The sequence below is a fragment of the Channa argus genome, chromosome 7 (genome assembly GCF_033026475.1).
Source record: "Channa argus isolate prfri chromosome 7, Channa argus male v1.0, whole genome shotgun sequence".
Taxonomy (NCBI): domain Eukaryota; kingdom Metazoa; phylum Chordata; class Actinopteri; order Anabantiformes; family Channidae; genus Channa; species Channa argus.
Window position 1 is genome coordinate 10,437,572 of NC_090203.1, and position 20,548 is coordinate 10,458,119.

General features: G+C 39.1%; 3 protein-coding genes across 7 annotated transcripts; 1 reads left to right on the plus strand and 2 right to left on the minus strand.

Annotated features, from left to right (window-relative positions):
• Nucleotides 1-265: 265 nt before the first annotated feature.
• Nucleotides 266-5,563, plus strand: styk1b (serine/threonine/tyrosine kinase 1b). The gene is made up of 10 exons (XM_067511664.1): nt 266-949; nt 1,654-1,700; nt 1,897-2,067; nt 2,531-2,863; nt 2,987-3,168; nt 3,263-3,337; nt 4,011-4,219; nt 4,376-4,416; nt 4,631-4,727; nt 4,849-5,563. The coding sequence occupies exons 2-10, from the start codon at nt 1,655-1,657 to the stop codon at nt 5,039-5,041; spliced, it is 1,347 nt and encodes a 448-aa protein (XP_067367765.1). The 5' UTR covers nt 266-949; nt 1,654; the 3' UTR covers nt 5,042-5,563.
• Nucleotides 5,564-5,632: 69 nt separating this feature from the next.
• phc1 (polyhomeotic homolog 1) lies at nt 5,633-14,231 on the minus strand. 5 transcript variants are annotated; one of them, XM_067511658.1, is made up of 16 exons: nt 13,849-14,231; nt 13,338-13,424; nt 10,924-11,045; nt 10,667-10,765; nt 10,499-10,564; nt 10,263-10,403; nt 9,806-9,976; nt 8,884-9,630; nt 8,646-8,781; nt 8,349-8,527; nt 8,164-8,227; nt 7,948-8,035; nt 7,099-7,270; nt 6,662-6,905; nt 6,412-6,555; nt 5,633-6,315 (listed from the first exon to the last, which is right to left on the minus strand). In XM_067511658.1, exons 2-16 carry the CDS (start codon nt 13,369-13,371, stop codon nt 6,305-6,307), a joined length of 2,418 nt encoding a protein of 805 aa, XP_067367759.1. In that variant the 5' UTR covers nt 13,372-13,424; nt 13,849-14,231; the 3' UTR covers nt 5,633-6,304. The 5 variants fall into 5 exon arrangements, with proteins under 5 accessions (XP_067367759.1, XP_067367758.1, XP_067367757.1 ...); XM_067511657.1 differs by having other exon boundaries at nt 13,522-14,231; XM_067511656.1 differs by having other exon boundaries at nt 13,338-14,231.
• A 148-nt stretch (nt 14,232-14,379) lies between these two features.
• m6pr (mannose-6-phosphate receptor (cation dependent)) lies at nt 14,380-20,416 on the minus strand. The gene is made up of 7 exons (XM_067511665.1): nt 20,093-20,416; nt 17,674-17,840; nt 17,359-17,528; nt 16,982-17,091; nt 16,345-16,475; nt 16,131-16,257; nt 14,380-16,038 (listed from the first exon to the last, which is right to left on the minus strand). The coding sequence occupies exons 2-7, from the start codon at nt 17,838-17,840 to the stop codon at nt 15,916-15,918; spliced, it is 828 nt and encodes a 275-aa protein (XP_067367766.1). The 5' UTR covers nt 20,093-20,416; the 3' UTR covers nt 14,380-15,915.
• Nucleotides 20,417-20,548: the final 132 nt, after the last annotated feature.

Here is a 20,548-nt window from a genome sequence, read left to right on the forward strand (position 1 = left end):
GTCTGAACATGTGTTGCTTCTTCCTCCACATCTTTTCCTATCGTGTCTGCACTACTTCAAACAACATGTATGCACTTTAGGAAATATAACAGTTTTCTTTCAATTAAATCCTTAACATAAATTTCCTTTTTTCGGGAATATTTTATCAGATTAATTTTTACTGTACATCACAAACTTCCAACCAAGAAATCAATCTCCCAATATAAGAGCATAGATGCTTCTGTTTTTAATAGATTTTTATATTTTTCTCTAAGACAAAAGTCTAAACTGTCATAAAATATATAACTTTTCAGCTTACCATTTATTTTTCAGTGTGCATAATATTGTATGTGTTTGATCTCTGTACCTGGAAAAACATTTTGCCGATTATAGATGACTACTCCAGAGATGGCAGAACTTGTCACACGAGTTTCACGGCAATGAAAGCCAAACATGCTTAACAAAAGGTCAGGGACTTATAATACAACACAATAAGCAGTAGGACCAGTTTCCCCAAACAAGAAGAGAAAGGCAGGGCTAGAAGTAGCTGGCATACGTCAGCTTTAAAAGGAAACACAAATAACAGAATGTGGTAGAACTAACTAAGGAAGGCTTGGCAAGAAAGTGGATAACCATACACCTGATGCATTGCAGCTCAAAGTGCGAAAGAGACAAAAGGGAGGAAGACGTGAGAGGTAAACAGAAGTAAAAGGATAAGGTGGTAAGGAGGGTGGAGATTAGGAAACGCTGAAGGTGTAACATAGACAAGCAGACAGCACAGATCCCCTGAGCCTGACAAATCACCTGAGAATAAGAAGGGAATGAAGATCTGAACAAACACAGCTGAACCCAGAGTTAACACTGAGGTGGGAGGTTGTGTAAAAGGACCTGACAGTGTGAACAAACAAAACATGAGCCTGCACTAACAGGATCTAGTATTTTCTTGGGAGAGACAACTGAAGGACCTGAGGTAAGGGTTTTCTTTACTGCAGGTGTTTCCTTTCACACGGGCTGTCGGTATTGTTAATGGTGCTGTGAAGAGTAGCATACTGACAAGTTGATTAATACAAGCTTTTACTATGTAACTCAAACTACATAGACTTTCAAAAAAAAAAATTTTTTCCCAGTACTGCAGGGTGATTTCTGGTCCCTAACATCGCTGTTCTGGTACTGTAGCTATAAATAATGCATAATAAATGCTTCAGTTAGTGATAATGCATGTTTTCTTCTTCTTCTTTGGTAGTTTTTGTGCCTTTAAATAGTCCCATAGAATATCTTTTTTAATCAGAAAAAAATGACAAACAACAGAAGTCGGATATATACTGTATATTCTGAAGGATCGGAGTTTTGTGCTACAAGATAAAATGAATAAAAGAAATTCGGTGAAGTGTCAAGAGTTTTTCCTGACTGACAAGAAAAGAAATGCTTGGCATACCTCAGAGAAAGTGATAGAACATCTGAATGTCCTGAATTTCAGCTACGAGTTTGCTCAGACACCTAGTTCTTGTTACCTGTAAAAGTCATGTTGTTATTATTACATAGAGTCAAAATGGGGCTCAGGATTACAACTGTCAGTTCATCTGTAGTTTCTAATCCTGTACATCTATTTGTTTGTCCATAAAAACAATATTGTCAGCTAATTTGTTGAATCACCCTTTATTTCACATTTACCAGGATGTCTTCATTATCAGCAGGCTGCCAACAAGGTGATACCGTCTGTGGTGAGTTTAATGAGCGGAGAGGAAACGTGTGGGCCTCCAACGTGGACTCACCCTTACAGGCCTTGTTAAGATGAACAAACATAGCAGCACATACTTTACAGACAAACATTGCAGCCACTGTGACAGACTGGCAGACAGACTGGCTGATTCATTGTACACACTTAATGACTTTCCTCTTGTCTGCTCCTAATTGCAGTGATCCGAGTAAACCAGCAGGAGGTGATTGTTGTGCCTGTCTTCTTGTTGGCCAGCTTCTTGGTCACTCTGATCTTCATTTTACTCCTGCGCTTTTGTCCAGAGAAAGTCAATCGTAACCGCCCACAACACTCAAATCCAAAGTCCAGAAGACCACTGCATGGTATTGATGGTAAGTTGGTGGTAGTTTGCCTGGATCAAAATGTGCCCATTTCCTGTATACTGAACATCTTTCAGTGTTTAGGAGTTCTAGCTGAATGCGAAAGCAGCGATCCCTTATACATTTTAAAGCTGTGTAGCATTTCACAGTATATAAACATATAATAAGGGGTTTAATTTATGTTTTGGATTATTTGCTACAGATAATGGGCCTAACTTGTTTTGGGGAAACAGACCATTCTTATTTTTTATACATTAAATCGAAGAGCAGCAATTAGCAGGAAATGGCAAGTTTTAGTATCTGGTGTAAATTGATTTTAACCCCTTGGATCACTACTGAAAGTGCTGTGTATATCTATGTTTAGATAAAAAGATTAATAGTTAAATTTAACTACAGTCATGTTAAAATTTTTCAGTTTTCCATAATGGTTTCTTTGAATTCACTTACTTTTCTATCTGTCTCTCCCAATGCATAGCTCCACCAGGTATCAATGTTTTGGAGCATGAAAGTATCGCTCTGGACATGCCCAGTTCCTACTCCACTTTCAACCCCCCAAACACCTACCCCTCTAAAAACCTCTCGATGCTTGTGAGCACACCATCTCTCCATCCTACCCCCCCATCACAGACCTTCAAGCCCAGTTTCACTCCCATTGTCCAGCCCAGGGAGTTGCCCCGCCAGAGGCTGCCAGAGTCCTTCAACCTAGTCACTGCCCTGCCTGTTTTATTCTCACTGCGCTCCGACTCCTCAGTGTCCCTCTACAGGGCCCGCATGGAGAACAGAAACGTGTTGCTGCGGGTGCTAAATGGTAGGAAGGTTAAAATTTCACTTAAAAGGGACATTTGTTGTCAGCTGCTGGTCGGAGCTCCTAATTGTCTGCTTTGTCAGCTACAAAGTTTGTTGTTCATTAACACCACTCTACCATCTACAGACTCTGCTGATGCCACAGAAAGGCACAACTTTCTCAGCTTTGCGTCCTTCCTGGCCCAGCTTGGGCCCCATCCCTTCCTACCAGAGCTTCTTGGTGTCATTTCCCTACGTGCTCCACTGGTGACTGTTTTGGAGGAGCTGGAGAACAAAGACCTGCTCAGTTTCTTATGGAGATGCAGGCAGGTAGGGAGTGTTGTTGGTATTGTTTTTACTAAACTAAAAAAATAAACTGTCATTTCAAAGCCTGTGTGTTTTCAAAGTGTGTTTGTTCTTTTAGGAAAATGTGGATCCTCCATGTGAGATGACTGAGAAGCGAATATTTGCCATGGCCATACAGGTGGCCTCAGCACTGGTCAGTATGCTAATAAATATGTAATAAATATATTTTAGGTTTGGAATCACTGAAATAAATCAATCCTAACCCCATCTAAGTCTTACTGACAGGATTTGTCTTCCAAAACATCTTTGTCTTTGTCTGCAATCCTAAACTGGCAAGGACACTAATTTTCTTTGACTTCCCATTAGTTTCAATTTGTGGGCCACGGATAAACACATGTAGTCTACAGCAGCTACCAGCTCTGGAAGCTGTAGCATTTAATTTATGCATGCAACACCAGCATGTCAGCATGTTAACATAACATGCTGATGTAAGTGGATTTGCTCATGAGAATGGAAATTGCATTGCAGCTGAGGCTGTTGGGAACGTCTTTAGTTTAGCCTGTATAAGCCAAAATGCTACCACCTTTACAATTTAATTAGAAAACACGTATGCCTGTAGAAAATTTCCCATGCTCTGTGGTTGTAGAGATACACTTAAAATCTTAAATTTTAGCTCCATAGTGGAGCTACAGGTAAGGTCAGGGGAATCACCAGAGTCAGTAGGATTCAGTCTCTAGGGATCTTGAATGTCTTAACAAAGTAGTATGAGAAATATCTGCAAGGTATTAATAAGATTTTGATTTCTAACAGTATTATTAAAACACATGACGTGAATGACATGCGCAGTTGTCCTCTTGCCTATTCAGGAGTTCCTTCACAGCAAAGATCTTCTCCATGGCAATATTCGTGCCCACAGCGTACTGGTCAGTAAAGAATTCACAGCCAAGCTTTGGGGCCTGCATGGGGTCTACACGAGGAAGAACCAGGCAGCCACTCAGATAGATGATTCCTGCATGAAGAAATGGCTGGCACCAGAGATTTTAGCCAAAAGGCCTGCCACTCAGAGCAGTGATGTGTGAGTTATTTTTATGCCTGAATTTATCCAGAAACAAAAAAGTGTGGTCAGCTTGAATTATTTGTAGGTGAATAGGATAAGATGTGAAATTTTTGTTTAATGACATTAACCTCATGAAAGGTTCTAACTATTATTTGTCTGTGTGTCTTCCTCCAGCTGGTCATTTGGCATCTTACTGTATGAAATGGTAACACTGGGTAAGTTGAATTTTAACTTATGGAAAGATAGTTGCCAAAAGTTGCCATTGTCCCATAGGTTATTTTATTATCAATTATTTGCTCAATTAATTTATTGTCAAATCCTCACAATTTACATTTATATCACAAAGTAACTACACACACATTTCTAGATAATTCTCACAACCCTATATCACTTGTCCTATCTGCTACATGTGGTATTTTTCTTCTCCAGGTGATGCTCCATTTGCAGAAATCTCAGTTAATGAGCTTCTGCAGTTTCATCAACGAGGGAAAAGTTTGAAAAAACCCTCCAACTGCTCCGGCACACTGTGAGTGTGTGTTTCTGACAGTAAAACACTAAACCTGAAGCAAATTCATCAATTACAAGTCTCAGCTATTAAACAAATGTGCTTTTAAGTTCACACTATTTTCTCTCCCTCTTGCCCTCAGGTATTCAATTATTAAGGGTTGTTGCCAGTGGAAGGTTCAAGATCGACTCTCATTGGCTGATGTGAGGCGAAAGCTCATTTCAGGAGAGAAAAGTGCCTCTGACAAAGTCCTTAAGGTGTCAGGGACAATTAACATTGAGCAGTACCTGCAGGACGCAGGGTATGGGGAAACCCACAGCTACACTGTTTTCTGACCACCGACTGTGCCACCCAAATAAATTGCACTATTCTCAAATACCCCAGTGTAGCACGTTTACAACACAACACTTTTAGCTAAAATTGGGTTAAAAGTTTTCCAAACTCAGTGTATGAATAGTCTATATGCAAGTTATTTTATTTAGGATACCATTGATTTTCATCCAAGTCATCATTCAAGTGTTTGTGTAGTGAAAACCTAAAAGTCAACTGGGGTAATATATAATTTTGTAGCAGACTTTTAAGACACATACACTTGGTCAATGTGCTGCATTTGGAAGAATTTGTTCAAAGTGTCAATGACAAATATTAGTGACATGATGCCAACGTATAATTGAATATGTAATATATGATATGTATTCTGTATGATTCAATATTTGTCAGGGTTATGGAATTGAAGGACACGTCAGTGTAATTGTGTTATTATTACATGCAGTGTCTCAATAATGTCTCTATAAGCTGTGCACATCTATGAGGGATAGGTAAATCTCTTTACATGTGAATAAATGATCATCACAAGGCTGGAAATGACCTTTTCCTTTTTAGGGGATGTCATGGGAACTAATGAAAAAAAAAACATAGACCTTCCATTAACAGGTATTGTTTATTGGTAGCACTGCATACATGTCCACAGAGCACTTTTACTACCAGAAATACCTATTTTCAGGTAGTTAGGTTGATTAAAGCTACTAAAACTATATCATATCCATGAAAAAATATTTTTGATTGTAGTACAAAATGGAAAAAGATAGAAAACTAAATTTTTAATAACTGATAAAACTAAATAAAATACCAGGCTTTTTAAGTGTTCTTTGCTCGATTTGATTGCAGCCTGAAATAACCATCTACGGTTAAAAAATAATAATAATAAAACACTACTAAAGATTAACATGTAAATGAAGTTGTCCAAAGCATATCACTAAAGTTAAAGCACCATTTGGAATACAGCAAGAAGGCAACATTTCTCTTTTTACCCAACAAGTGAAGTGTCCTAGTTAGATGACCTATCACCGATTACTGCAGGTTGGCATATTTGCAGTCTCACAAGGGTACACACACTACTCTACTCATACTGATGGAAAACAACTGACAAACACTACTGCCATGGATACTTCAGTCTGTCCATACTCACCACTCACACAACATGTTTTGAACATTCATTGTCCAGAAAGTAAACTGCCTCCATCTCCACATGAAGCGACGAAGCAAATGTTGTGTGGAGGAAAAAAAATCCTGTCGCCGTAGATCTCAGTCTTGACTTTTCAACTTCTTACTAAAAGAGGAGCAGGTCCATGTTTTGATTCCAGTGAGAAATCATCAATGAGAAAACAATCTTGGTAACCCTCTAATCTTGGTAACCCTCACTCACGCAGGCTGTTGATGGAGGCACAGATCTTGAGAGCAGGACCTAGCTTGATATTCATTGTGGAGATGAGGTGGTCTTCACGCAGCAGAAGCAGAGCCTGCCCATCTATTTCCTGTGACAGAAACTGGGCAGCCAGCTCCTCACAACCTAAACACACCAGAAAGACAAGAAGGTAGAATCAGTACAAATTGAGGAGACATGAAACACTTGCACTTACAAATCTTGAACTCTTATCCAATAGTCGAACGCCAACCTTGAAGTGAAGAGATGAACCTGCAGACTTCCTCTACAGTCCACTGAGCAGGAGTTGATGAAAGGAAGTTGGCCCCCTCTGGTGGGAAGCTAGCAGGAGCTGAGCTGTCTGATGGAGGAGCACTGTGTTCAGCTCTGGAGCAGGAGTTCGAGGAGCTTGAGGAAAGTGAAGGAGAATCGTCTTCCTCTTCCTCTTCTTCCCCATCGCTAGTTATATCCTCTGAACGACTAGACTCAGAGTGGCACTTTACCCAACAGAGTAGAGATTAAAATACAAAAGTAACACAAAACTTGCACAGCTTAATTTTGATACAATTTAATTACATCTAATATAAATCAATTAATTGCCAGATTGTTTAATATGTTTTGATTGAATTTGTTGGCAGGAAAGAAAATACAGAATAGTGCCACCCATACCCTTTAAACTACAGATCTTACCTTTACAGGTAGATGCCTGTTTGGTATTTTATTACAGGCAATATTAGAATTGCTCCTGCGACCAGGGCCTCTACGCTTAACAGTGCTTTCTGTGGGTGGAGGCGGTGATGTGAGTCCTGCACCAGTTCTCCCTCTGCTTGTCTTGAAGTGTTGACTGCAGCTTACATTATACCTGTGGATGCAGGAGTTTCTAGTTTTTAGCTTATTTTATAAAAGAAAGCACAAAAAATGTAGTTAAAGCTACAATATAAAAGATCTGGAAATCAAAAAGTAACACCAAGCACAAAAGTAAACGACTGCTTCTCTTGTCCCTTCCTTTCCCCGTCTCTTACTAATCACTATCCAGACCTGAATCAGGCTCAAAACACCCTCCTAAAAAAAACTTTAACAGGAAAACATTATTTATCAGAAAGCGTTAGAGGTATCCCCCTCTCTGGACAGACATGCAACAGTTGTGTCTATAGAACACACTGCCTAACATTGCTGACAATCGGAGTTTCAACATTAAAGGTTCTATAACTTCCCCTGCCTTTGAGTCAGCCATACTGGCATATTCCAGCAGTTAATACTAGTTTGAAGACTTATTATGAGGAAAGTCATAGATCTGAAGCATGTTCATGTACTGACTGACAGCCAGAACCTCCTCCCCCTGACTCTTGCTTTCGCCGATTGGTTAGACATGTTAAAAAAAAAACCTTAAAAGAGAATATCTCTGCATTGCTTGCATGTACAATGAGTCTCCTTTGATGGAACCTCACTTGTCTTGGATCATATTTCAACAACAAAAAAAGTGTAGCTCTAAGAATAATGCTGAAAAGAGAAACTTTTGGATGCTCATGCAACTCTTACCTCTTGGCGCAAGTATTTGTACAGAACCTCTTTGATCCCCTGAACTGGCTGGCTGGAGCGAGGCTTCCACAGTACTCACATTTCAACACTTAAGAAAAAATAAATAAAATAACATAAACCCCAATACATATATATTTAGCAATGACTATCCATACACACACCTTTGTTATATCATACAACAGCATATAAAAAAAAACATCTTACACCAACACTTACTTGGAGGTCCATTTTCAGAGCGGCCAACCAGAGCGAAATCTCTGTCTTTCAAAAGCCCAGCAACCTGCCACATCAAATACAAACCTGACAGTAAGAAACGTCTTCACATATAAAATGTGCAGCCAGTGTGACTGAAAGTATGCCTTGATTTAATGAAATGTGTCATCATGGCAGAATGTACTTACAGGGAAAGGTTCCGCTCCCTCCTGAATGACAAAGCCCTCTATGAGGTGAGTGAGGACTTGAGGTTTGACCACAGCTTGGGGAACAGGTGCTCTGTCTTTGTCACCGTGTCCAACTCTTGACAATGGTAGGGGCAAGGACAGTGTGGGGGGAGATGAAAAGGTAGTGGGCATGGGAGGAGCTGCTCGATATAGAAAGAAAAAGCGGGGGGTGGGTTAATAGATTTATAGAGTTCCAATATTTAAGCACTGCTACTGATATTTTAGGGTTCATTTAAAGATGATCAATTGAGCATTTACCAGAGTCCTTTGTAGGAGCAGGGGATAAGGGAGGAGCTGAATCTTTTATGGAAGCAGAGTCAGAGGATTCAGTTGGCAGCTCATTTGGTGCATCACAGTCAGACTTTCTCTTCAGAGACCCAATAGCAGGCTTTGTCTAATTATATGTGGGGGGATAAAAACCACAAAATGATAGAACGTAGATACAGCTTTGCAGCTAAACAAAATGGTTTCAGCCCTTACCACTCAGTGATCTTACCCCTGTATTGTTGCAGGAGGCTGTAGTAACATTCCCACCAGCTGTATTTTCCTGGGTTGTGCTGCTGCGTGCTTGTCCCAGGGCCACAGCTTGTGTATTTCCTGCTAAGCCCTGTCTGGCTCCCACAAGCTGGACGGGGATGTGGTGTGGGTTGTGTCCAACTGTGCTGGCCTGGTTATTGCTAGGTGGAGCTGGGAGAATGGGAGGTGGGTATCGAGGTGGCAGCTGGACAGGTAAACGATGTCCCTGAGCCGTCTTTGGCTGAATAGGCACAGGACCTTTGTCTGCAGTCGTGCTGGCCTGTTGTAGTGGCTGTACCACTAGAGTCTGTGTATTAACATTGGCTTTTGGGTTCACTGAGCCAATGGGGTAAGCCTGGGTGGAGGTAGGAACATTTGATGTGGGAACAAGAATGACAGGGGCAGCAGAGGAGGACAAGAGAAGCTGGGGGAGAGGGAGTGCTGCAGAAGATGTGGAAGAAGGAGCTACAGAAGCAGCAGGACTAATAGTCATAGCAGCCTGATTTCCAGTTTTAACAGTCATAGTGTTGGTAGTGGACTGCTGAAAGTTGGGTTTGGCCATTTGTTGCTGCTGTTGGGGCTGCACTTGTTGGTGCTGAGCTGTCTGGGGGAAAGACTGCTGTTGCTGACTAAGAGGAAAGCTGGCAGCATCCTTCCTGTCTGGAAGCTCAGACTTGACAGCTACTGCTCTGGGAGTGGAAGCGCAGTGAAGGGCTAGGTTCTGCACCTGGGAGATAAAGAAAATAGCAGGTAAATTTATTTCTTGTAAGGCAGAAGAAAAAATAGTAGGAGTAGTAGTGAAATAGTCCTCCATTAACAATCATGTCTCTAAAAAAAAGCTCTACCTGTATGAGTTAAAGTATTTCAGATTTAAAATTTCAGGAAGGGAATGGTAATCAAACCTGATCACTGTCAGACTGGGCAGTTGCAGTGTTAGGAGCAACTTCATGCTGTTGCTGCTGCTGCTGCTGAGGAGGCTGTGTCTGGGCAACTGTTGCTACAGTCGCTGTTGCTGTACCACCAGGCATAAAGATGAGCTGAGAAGCAAGTGGAGTTCTGAGAGAACGATTGACCTACACGATGAGGGTAAAAGACAATTCACAATGTAAACGGCTAATACTTGACTCCGTAAATACATAGAATACTTAATGATGTTCCAACAATTCAGGTATTAAGAAGTCATTTTTAACAGCACTTCTTTATAACACCAATTTGTTTGGAAAGAAGCAAATAAATAAGTGTGTTGTTTAAAAAGCGGTTATTATATCATACGAATCTGTTTCCCAGCCAAGCACAATATGCTATACCTTTCTGAGTATAACTAAAAATGGACACAGTACACAATGATTTTTAACTCACCCTAAGATACATTTGTCCCTGTCCAGCTGAATTACTACCCAGCAAAACTGACTGATTAAGTGCCGTAGTTGTTGCAGTGGCTGGGCCATGAGGACGGGGATTAGTTATCGTTCCTCCTGCAGATGTGGTGCTTAAGTTCATCTGGAACAGAAGATTAGACATTTCGATTAAAGCTAAAAAATATTTTGATAAACACTATATGTTATAATTCAAAAACTATGTACATAAAGTCTTACAGTGGTTGGTGCCTGGGACATGCTGTTACTTGGGCTATTGGACTGACGACTAGCTGCAAGCGTGGCCTGGTAAAAAAGTAAAATTAATAGAATGAAGGGTAATTCTTTGGCTTACAATGTTGTTGCACTGACTGTATTTACAATGAATAATTAAATAATTCTAGTTACCAAGCTGCTGTGCAGTTGGGCACTACTGATCTGCTGCTGCAGCATAAGCTGCTGGAAGTACTGAGCTGCATTTGGCTGCCTCTGCAGTGCTTGCAGAGCCTAAAAAAACAACAACAACACAGATACTACTACTACATACTGTTTTGAGACTAATTGGAAATTGTTTATATAAATGTATTAATATGAATTTGCAATACAAAACATTGGTCCTCTTATGATATATTTGCAAAAGTAATAGATGTGATACACAAACTCACCTGAACAGCCTGTCTCTCGTATAGAGACATGTGTGCTATCTGAGGTGCACGGGAGTTCCCACCTGTCTGAGGATTGCCACCTGTGGTGCCTGTGTTTTGGTCTTCACCTGCATCCATGTTTGCTGCTCAAAACAAAAGGCCATTCATCAAAAGTAGTTGTGAAAGAAATATTGTGTAATAAATCCATCCTATCATCCAACTATATATTTTCAACTTCTAGAGTGCTGATATTAGGAAGACTTGTTGAACATAAAATTTTACATCCTTAAAACAGGCTCAAACTAATTTCTATATGAAAACTCAAATGATCAGGTTTCATAGCTTAATTACATAAGAATATGATAACTTAAATGGGTTTTAAAGGTCACACTGTTTGGGTGCAATCTGACAGTTTCTAGTATTGGTACTATAGGTTTTTAATTATTCATTAAAGCTTTATTTATTTATTAATTTTGCAAAATTATAGCACACCATCATTGCTAGCTACAACCCTGCACAAAAGGTGTAACTGACTAACGATGACTTGGAAGCTTTGCAGATCGTGCAAGGCAGGAGTAGCATTGTGGTATTTTTATTAAGAGATTAGCTGTCAACATAACAGCTAAATCTAAGAAAGAACAGGAAAGCTTCTAAGCACACTATGAAAAAAGCTAGCCAGCTGAAGCTAACTACAATACACTTTGATTGTAAGCGATCCTTGAACAAAAGAATTGCAGATCACACCCAAACGGCATTGACGTTTAAAACTACAATGAAAAAAGACAGAGATGAAATCTTAAATGAAAGTACACGAGTCTTCGCTGTGGTGCTAATACTACGATGACCTGCTATAAAAAGTGCAGTGTTAGTTTACATATATAGGCTAAGTTAACTAGCGATGCTAGCTGCTTACTGCAGTCAGAGCGCTAACTATTTTCTGGCTATAACCTTTGCAAAAACTCAACACTTAATGGTTATCGATGTGCTTGTGTGGTTACCTCTCCTTCTTATGTCTGTCCTTTTCACAGCTAAACGCAAATTTACTCTGCGATCTTGGTTTTAGCTGCAAACAACGACTACCCCCTTTTAGGGATTTTGCCTCCAAGCAAACCCCGCCCCTCAGAAGGCGGCGGCGTCTTCGTCTTCGTCGTCCTCTTCTTCTTCTTCTGCTGCTGCTGCTGCTGCTGCTGCTGCTGCTGCTGCTTCTTCTTCTTCTTCTTCGCTGATTTACGGCAGCAGGCGGCACTATTGTCACAGTACTGTCTCCTTGTGGACCACTTTGTTAGATCAGCACCGCGCTGATCATTATTAATCCAGTGCCATCATAAACCAGGCTCACGTCTATGAAAGGATTCCAGGTTGAAGTACAAGGGCGTTCAGGGCCAACACAGAGAGATACACCAAGACTCTCACACCTACCGGCAATTTAGAGTAGCCATTTACCTAACATGCATATCCTTAAACTGTGGGAGGAAAGTGGAGTATTTACATTTGTGAATATGGCATAGTAACTTTACTGAAATCAATTTTAGCAGGGTACTTGAGAAATATCTAAACAAATAGATATCATCAGTTATTTTTTCCGCATGTAATTGAGTAAAATTTCCTCTGTTTCTCACTGAATGCTAAGATTAACAAAGCATTCCATTAGGTTTGCAGTAAATTTGTAATACAAATAATTATTCCACTGCTGGAATACTGTAATATCAAAGCTTTTGTAATATTTGACTATGTCATAGTAAATCAAACTGTTGCACTTGTACAAATGTGGAGATAATTGTTTTTAACTTAGCAGTTTTCAAGCATGCATGCATCTCTTGAGCAATACCAAATTTCCTAGCTAATAGGCTTGTCAAGAAGCTTGTAAGATTCTTCCTGTCAGGAGATATGTGTAGCAGCGCACATTTGGGCACAAAAGGTGGCAGCAGAGAGCATACAGACAGTGAGCATACAGTTTGGAAAGATGCGACATCTTTAGTAACACCAAAAGTGTATTGAAATATATTAAACTACGTTGAGAAAGGTAATGCATTGTTGAACGTGTGTCAAAGGACACTACTTTGGGTAAATTGCCAATAGAGTCTCTTACAGATAGACATACACACTGATCAGGTATAACATTATGACCACCTATGCAATTTAAAGCAATCCAATACAGTGGCTCTGCCATGAACTCTACTTTAAAATGTTATAACCTCTCAGTTTTTAGGTTAAAACTGTCAGAAAGGTGCTAATTATAAATATATCTGTTTATTATTGAGGTCAAAGTAGGTGGTGGAGTTGTACTGAAGTGTATTATAAGAATTGGTGCTTCTTATGTTTTGGCTACACTATTTAAAATGAATGATGGGGCCAAAATATTAAATTGCCCAGGTGGTCATAATGTTATCCCTGGTCGGTGTATATGTATGATTAAAGGGGCTGCAACTACTTACCACCAAACAGTAAGACTGCCATTGATTTCATCATGTCTTGTAATCACCTGGCCCTCGTGGCAGCTGTTGCCGGGAAAAAACATCTACCTAAAAAGAACACGAAAGCATTACAGTAAAAACAAAATAAGAGGGGGTACTATAATTTGCACAGGACTGTACTCTTGTGTTTGCATGCTGCAACCACCTTCTTCACATCCCACCAGAGATTTTCCATCAGGTCCAAGATAGATAACTGTGACGGCTACTCTAGAATGTTCCAGATCATTCTGTGTAAATAAACCATGGTGGACTTTGATGTATCCTCAGCATCATTGTTGTGTTACAAGGTTTAATGATATCCAGACTTCAGTTTTCTCCCAGACGCCGTGACGTTTTCTCCTAGGACGTCCTGATACTTCTGATACTAAAAGAATCCAACTTGCCTTCCAAATCCTGCAGGTTTCTAAACCTTAAGTGTTTCGTATGCACCTTACTGTGCAAACTGAAGCCTCAGTGCCTGTTGCCACCATACCTTGCTGCAGGTCTTTGGCAGTCACTTGAGGGTTTTTCTCCACCTGTCTCTTTAGAAATCCTGTTGCAGCCCTTGATAGCTTCCTTCATTTGCCACATCCAGGTATTGTAGCCACTGTTCCTCTAACTTTGATTGCATGTCTAAAAAAATGTATAGAAAAGTTAAGAGATCATTGCCAAACAAGGAAAAGTACATAAAAAGATAGTGAAGGCACTCAATGGTCATAGTCAGCTGAAAGCTTATTTCAAAAGTTCAAACTATCACTCAACAAACCCCATTCCAGTTCAGATATGTGATGTGTTCCATCTTGAGCACACTAATAAAGTCCTTGATTAGATGCATCTAGTGGTCTTGAGTTCTGTAGTCAAATTATTCTCAGAATTCGGATTCTTGGTAGGTTTGTGTTTTCAGCCTTTAGGCCTTAAGAACCTGGTAAACCTGATTTTGTATCCTGAAACAGCTCCCAAGATAATGTGTATGGTTAATAACAGGGCAAGAATGTAGATCATAAATTGAAATTAAAAAATGAAATATATTATGCATGTAACATTTTATTAAAACATTTTTAAATCCATTAAACCTCCAAAGGTGAGTGCACTTTGGTGTGTACTGACAAATGTTGGTGACCTGAAATCATCCTAGAACCAAACAGGCTTTTATATAAATCTAGAGGTTGTTCAGTTCACTAAGACTATTAGGCATAACAACGCCCATTAGATGGAAATCCAGAACACAATTCACTGTATTAAGCAAAAAATTATTCCAAGAAAACACAAAAGCAAACAACAGAAACTAATCAAAGCAAAGTGGCCATGCTGATGGTAACACCCTAACTGGATTAATTGAAACCTTCAAACATATTTTTTAAATCAGGTTCAAAATCCTGCTTTAGTCCTTAGCAGCAATATTAATTTGATGTATGTAAAAAACATAAACCTCAGTGACATCCTCAGGACATTTTACAGCTGTAATATATTTAAAGTAACGGACAGAAAATTAAGTGTTTTCATTCCCACTCTGTGCATTTTACTAATGCCACATTCTACGGTTGGTGTACGTGCTCAGCAGTGCTTCTGATGTTTTCTGTCAATTTATCAGGTAAACTGTTTAAAGTCTACACAGTATTATATTCATTATTAGTAACAGTTTTGTGATTATTAACATTAGTCTTTTGCAGTCAATGGTCATTTATTCTACCAAAAGTACATATATATCAGACATTGGGAAATCAAAAGTTATAGGATAGCAGAATTCATATTGGTTATCACATTCATTTAATGCATTGATGACCTACCTATTAAAAGTGTAAAGGGATGGTTGCTCAGGTCAGATTTCAGGCAGGAACAACCATTTAATGAAATTCTCAGCACTGCTGTAAAAGTTTTAATTTATAATGTGGCAAAAAGGAAAATGCTGAACTAAAACTCTGATGTAATCAAGCTGTGGTTTCCATTTGTGTAGCAACACTTTGAATAGTCACACTTAAAAATCAAAATGTACATTATCGTGTTGCTTTTCTATCGTTCAAAACAAAACATAAGCAAATTAAAGCCAAATTACACAAGTTGAAGCACTTGTGTGTTTGTATCCTGCAATGTTCAGTGCATAACTAAGGTCCCATGTAGAACAACTTGCTGTAACCTGCATGAACTTCAACTTATGTACAATCACTAGTCAAACAGGAAAGAATGTTCATAAATTTAGTTCACAGAGAAATCCAATTTTTTGACATCTCCATCTGTGCCAGATCTTCATGGAAAAAGAGTCGCTCTTTGATGTCACTTTGTAATCTTGAATGAAAGGTCTTTTTTTACATAAAAGAACAAACGTGAAAAGCATGGTTGAGAGGGTAAGAGGAGCCAGATCTGTCAGCCCTATGAGTAACATGCCCTTTCACACATAAGTTGCCCTAGGCACAAGTCTAAAACGGCATGAAGTCTGAACAGGTCCAGACCTAAACCAGCAAAGGAAAACAGACTTGTGTCTACCAACAACTTCATCTAAACTATGAAAGAGTAAACTGTGCCAAACAGTAAAAATCTCTGTCCTATTTCTGACATACTGAGGTCACATTGGTAATAAGTGGTCATCCCGCTCTTCTGGTTGCTCCTCTACAGGTTCTGTGGCCATTGGCCTGTAAGCTGGGGACTCCTCGCGATTTTGTGACCGACAGACGAAGTCACAACCATCCTGTAAGCGAGACATAGGATTTGTTAGAAATAAAAAATAACAACAAAAAACATGATCTTTTCTGACATTATTCATCAAATGCTTAGGCTTACCGCTGTCAGGTTGCCAACCTCCACCCAGAAGGCGTAATTGGGAAACTGCTCCATCCCTTTGGCTCCAACAATGAGCCGCTGGTAAAGGAAACCTCCAACGAGGTAAACAGCCAGAAGACAGAACCCACTACAAGAAGATGATGAATGACCATTTATAATTTTATATGCTTTAATATTTAGGGTGGTCGTGACATATAAGACTTTGTTTACTCACATCATGAGTAATATAGAGCCGGGGCTCATCTTGGAGTCAAGAGCTGGACACACAGCACTGGAATCCAGCTCGATCAGGTAGAAACATTCTTTATCCTTGTCTCTGTCCTCCAGCACCACCTGCAGCTGGCCCTGAGAGTGAGATAAGAGCGAGACAGACGAACAAAAAATGAAAAGGCAGCATGCTTACGAAATGAGAAAGATGCAAGAGTACATGACATACAGGACAATAGCAGCTGATAAAGGCGTGTCAAAAGTTGATCACAGAACTGATACATGGAGATTATTTATATCCATGAGCAATTTAGAGTAACCTATTATTCTGACTTTTATGTCTGTGAACTTTGGGAGGAAGTGGAAAACCCCACACATAAAAGCAAGGTCGCCACAGAACCTTCTTCACAGGAGGTGACATCGCTAACAACACAACAGAAGGTATGAGAACTGGGTCACTGCACTATCAACCTCTGTGCATGAATTCGGGCTTTTGATAGGTTTTAAAAATAAGAGGAAATTGACTTTGCTTGATAAATTTAAAGCGACACGCTGCCACCACCAACATAGTGGAATTTTTTTTTTTTTTTTAATCTAAAAGGCCAGTGAAATTTAATTTCAGTTTTTATCTATGTTTCTTTTACCACGTCTGTGTTCCTGTTGCAAGAGATCATGATAATGGCTTTCCTCTTTTCTCCGGAGCAGTGGGCATCATATGAGTCACCATTTTCATACATCAACATCACCCAGTCACCTGAAAGGGCAGGAAATGATCAAAACACATACAACACTGATCTAAAGCCCTGGTTTAAAGGTTGATGTTTATGGACAGTATATAACCTGTTTAGTGCTTATTAAGTTTAATGTTCATTATTTTGATTTTCTTAAAAACAACTATTCTTCAACCTAAGATTACAGTTTTAGTATGTTTAGCTTTTCATCACATTTACAAATTATTCATGTGACATTCTGTAAAGGTCAGCATAAATTAGGATGAACATCTTATATTTTGCAGACTTACTTCCTCCAAAGGCCTGCGTTGAATTATACATGCCAATCACGGTTGGTTTCTTTCCACTTTCCTTGTTGTTAGTTTGAATTACTCCAGCTCCTGGGACTCCCCCTGCATCCCCACACACCTGGAACACGTAAGTGTAACTCTCTTCTCCATTCTTTTCCTCAACTGTAAAGCTGTCAAGATAATAAAAAATGCCAGTGAACAATCACCAACATGTATGACGAAAGTGGTGAAAAGCACAGCAGTGAAGTAAAAAGGACAGGGAAGTAAAATACTTCTTCATGCCTGAACATTTCACAATAATCAGTCATTTCTTACTTCTTATTAGTAAGGGGTTCTAGTCGATGAAGAGCTTTCTGCTGTGAATCCGACTTATGGTGAAGAGTACATCTACTGGTGTTGTCAGTGGCGTACACTCCACAGAGGACCAGCTGAACTGCCAGGGTCCACACTAGGAAGGGCCCTCCACTCAGACTGAGGAACATCTGGAACAGAAAGGCTACTCCATGAAAAGGGCATTTTTAAAGATTTAATTTTTATTTACCATTTTTAAACATTTAAAGTTATTCTTAAACATAATTAGTTTGCATTCCTTTAAAATTAAGTTTTTGTAATAGTTTCATCATTAAAACTGATGATTTACCGTTTTCCATTAATCTACCGCATATGCTGAACCAAACAATCAATGTAAATATGTCATCTTGGAGTGAAGTTACTGTTGTCAACTCTAGTGAAAATAAATTTCCACTGCAACTCTGATCTCTTTAATAAAATTTGACTAATGTGTTTTTATACAGTCACATGCAAAAGTAAGTACCCCCTCTTTAAAATACGTCTTTTGTTAAAAACATAATAAAAATAATTTAATTGTAGCAGGTCTAAGTATTAGGCAAATACAGCCTCAGATAAACAGTGTGTAACTGAAGTGTGAGGCTTGTTCATCTGTTGTTAATGGGCAATACCCTCATGATTCAGTAGCTTGTAGATCCACATCCAGCAATACCATTAAGTAATCATTTGCTTTATGACTGGAGGATTTTCAGCCCCATTCTTCTTTACAACTTTGCTTCAGTTCATGAAGGTTTTGGGGCATTTGCATATGCACAGCACTATTAAGGTCCTGCCATTTTGACTAGGCCATTCCAAAACCGTGAGGAGTTGATTGTCTTAACCGTTCAGATGAGGTGTTTGTGCTGAAATGCGGTGTTTTCGCCAAACTTGGCATTAAGGCCAAACGACTCCCCCTTTGGCCTCATCTATCCACAGGACAGTTCCTGGCAACCCTTCCAAACAAACTGTACTTGTTCAGTCTTCTTCTAATTGTGCTTTTCGACTTTAACAATTAACATGTTCAGTGATTCCTGTAGGCTCTGAGATATAGCATTTTTTTTCCTTTCTCTGAGCACTGCATAGTCTGACCTTCAGATAAATGTGCTGTGACATCAACTCCTTGGAAGAAGGACAATGTTGTGATTGCTTTCCACTGGTGAATAAGCTTTCTCACCGTACAATCGTGAACTCCAAAATGTTCGAATTGCTTGTATAACCCTTTTCAGATTGATTTGCAGCTACATTTAAACTTGTCTTTCCCTCTTAGCTTTGTGTTAACACACACCTGAATGCTCCAGACCAGCAAACTGCCAATACCTCTGCTTTTATAGATGTTTGTAGACCTGCTGATCATCAACTAATCACGTTCTGATGATTAGCAGCGCCTGGCTGCAACTTACTCTCTTAAACCCCATGGAAGCAGTAAGGGAGTACTTACTATTGCCCTTTTTTTTTTTTGACCTAATGTTTGTTAAATAAATGCCCTGGTGAAAAAAAATGTTGTTACTATCAGATGATTATATTTTTACACACAAAATGAATAGAATTAAAAGAGGGGGTACTAACCTTTGTACAAGTGTAAGATTTTTGCAACAATCCAATAGTCTCCTTTTTAACCCCAATGACCAGGTGGTTGAAACATTGTCCATATCAATAAATTATGCAATTAGCTTTTTGAAGCATAAGAAGAACCTAGATTTTATTTTAGCTCATTCAAACTTATGACAATCATAAAACTCAATTTACAAACAGAGAAAGGCAGCAAATCGTAACATTTGATCAGCTTGAACCAGTGAAAGTTGAGATTTATTTCTGGATGCATATTAGCTGCTGATCAAAGATAATATTTCAGCTCTTGCTATACTGGATGTCTCCTACCGGTTAGGGCTGCACCTAATGACTGTTTTCATAGTAAATCTGAAGTAGATTTTCTTTCTTAACTGAACAATCATTTTGTCTATGAGATGTTTTATTATATCCCAAACCCCAGGGTGATCAAATATTAAACAATCCTTATTAACAACAAAAACATACAATCTTCACATTTAAAAAGCTATTTAAATGCTAAAAATAGATTAATTTGAAAGACTGGTAAATTATTTACTATAAACAACCTATATAATGCAAATGCTTCCTGGAGGGAAACTGCCTAGTTTTTTGTGTAAAACCAAGAGTAACAGAACCGTACTAATCACGTCATGATAACGTCAAGGTTTTTAAAATATAGTTTTCATTTAAAATACAGTAGGTACATGCAAAATGTCTCTAGCTCTTTATATGAGGCACTAAGTTCTCCAGGAGAAACTGCTAAAAAAAGTCACAAAAATGCGTAAACGAGTAAACATTTTGCTTATATATATATATATATATATATATATATACATAATTCTAAATATCATGTACCTACCTTTATGACTTGTTCTTATTTATTAGTTGTAGTTTAACATACAAGATGACATATGTTTAAAAATGTGTCCAGTTGATGGTGAGCTTCCTCAAGCCAACGTTGCTTCCTGGTTGACTTTATCAGCAGTGTAGCGTCGGTTTGATTTATAGATTAAATAAAGTAGATATGCAAGTGGTCGGGGTTTTAAACGTTGTCTTCTGCACGATTTCCCCCGGTCTGGACACTAAACCATTTTTATTTCACAACGTGTGAGGATAATATCCAGGTTGCTAACAGGCTACAGACTGTAGTGGAGTGCGGAAGTGAAACTACAGACACTCACGCTCACATGTGACCGTGCAAATGAGGCGCCGCAGTCCTCGCACCCTCATCAGCTGACCTGGGAGCTACAGTGTGGTAGAAAACTAAAGAGAAGGGGGGAAATTGTTTTTGCCACAGGATCTAACTGCCCACCAA

Coding starts and splice junctions, on each gene's coding strand:
- m6pr (XM_067511665.1), bottom strand. CDS start 17,840: ATGTTCCTCAGTCTGAGTGGAGGGCCCTTCCTAGTGTGGACCCTGGCA. Junction 17,529..17,673: donor GAACCCCTTACTAATAAGAA/GTAAGAAATGAC, acceptor TTATCTTGACAG/CTTTACAGTTGAGGAAAAGA. Junction 16,039..16,130: donor AGGTTGGCAACCTGACAGCG/GTAAGCCTAAGC, acceptor TCTCGCTTACAG/GATGGTTGTGACTTCGTCTG.
- styk1b (XM_067511664.1), top strand. CDS start 1,655: ATGTCTTCATTATCAGCAGGCTGCCAACAAGGTGATACCGTCTGTG. Junction 2,864..2,986: donor GTTGCTGCGGGTGCTAAATG/GTAGGAAGGTTA, acceptor TACCATCTACAG/ACTCTGCTGATGCCACAGAA. Junction 4,220..4,375: donor GCCACTCAGAGCAGTGATGT/GTGAGTTATTTT, acceptor GTCTTCCTCCAG/CTGGTCATTTGGCATCTTAC.
- phc1 (XM_067511658.1), bottom strand. CDS start 13,371: ATGATGAAATCAATGGCAGTCTTACTGTTTGGTG. Junction 8,782..8,883: donor CCTCCTGCAACAATACAGGG/GTAAGATCACTG, acceptor ACATATAATTAG/ACAAAGCCTGCTATTGGGTC. Junction 6,556..6,661: donor GTTCATCTCTTCACTTCAAG/GTTGGCGTTCGA, acceptor TGGTGTGTTTAG/GTTGTGAGGAGCTGGCTGCC.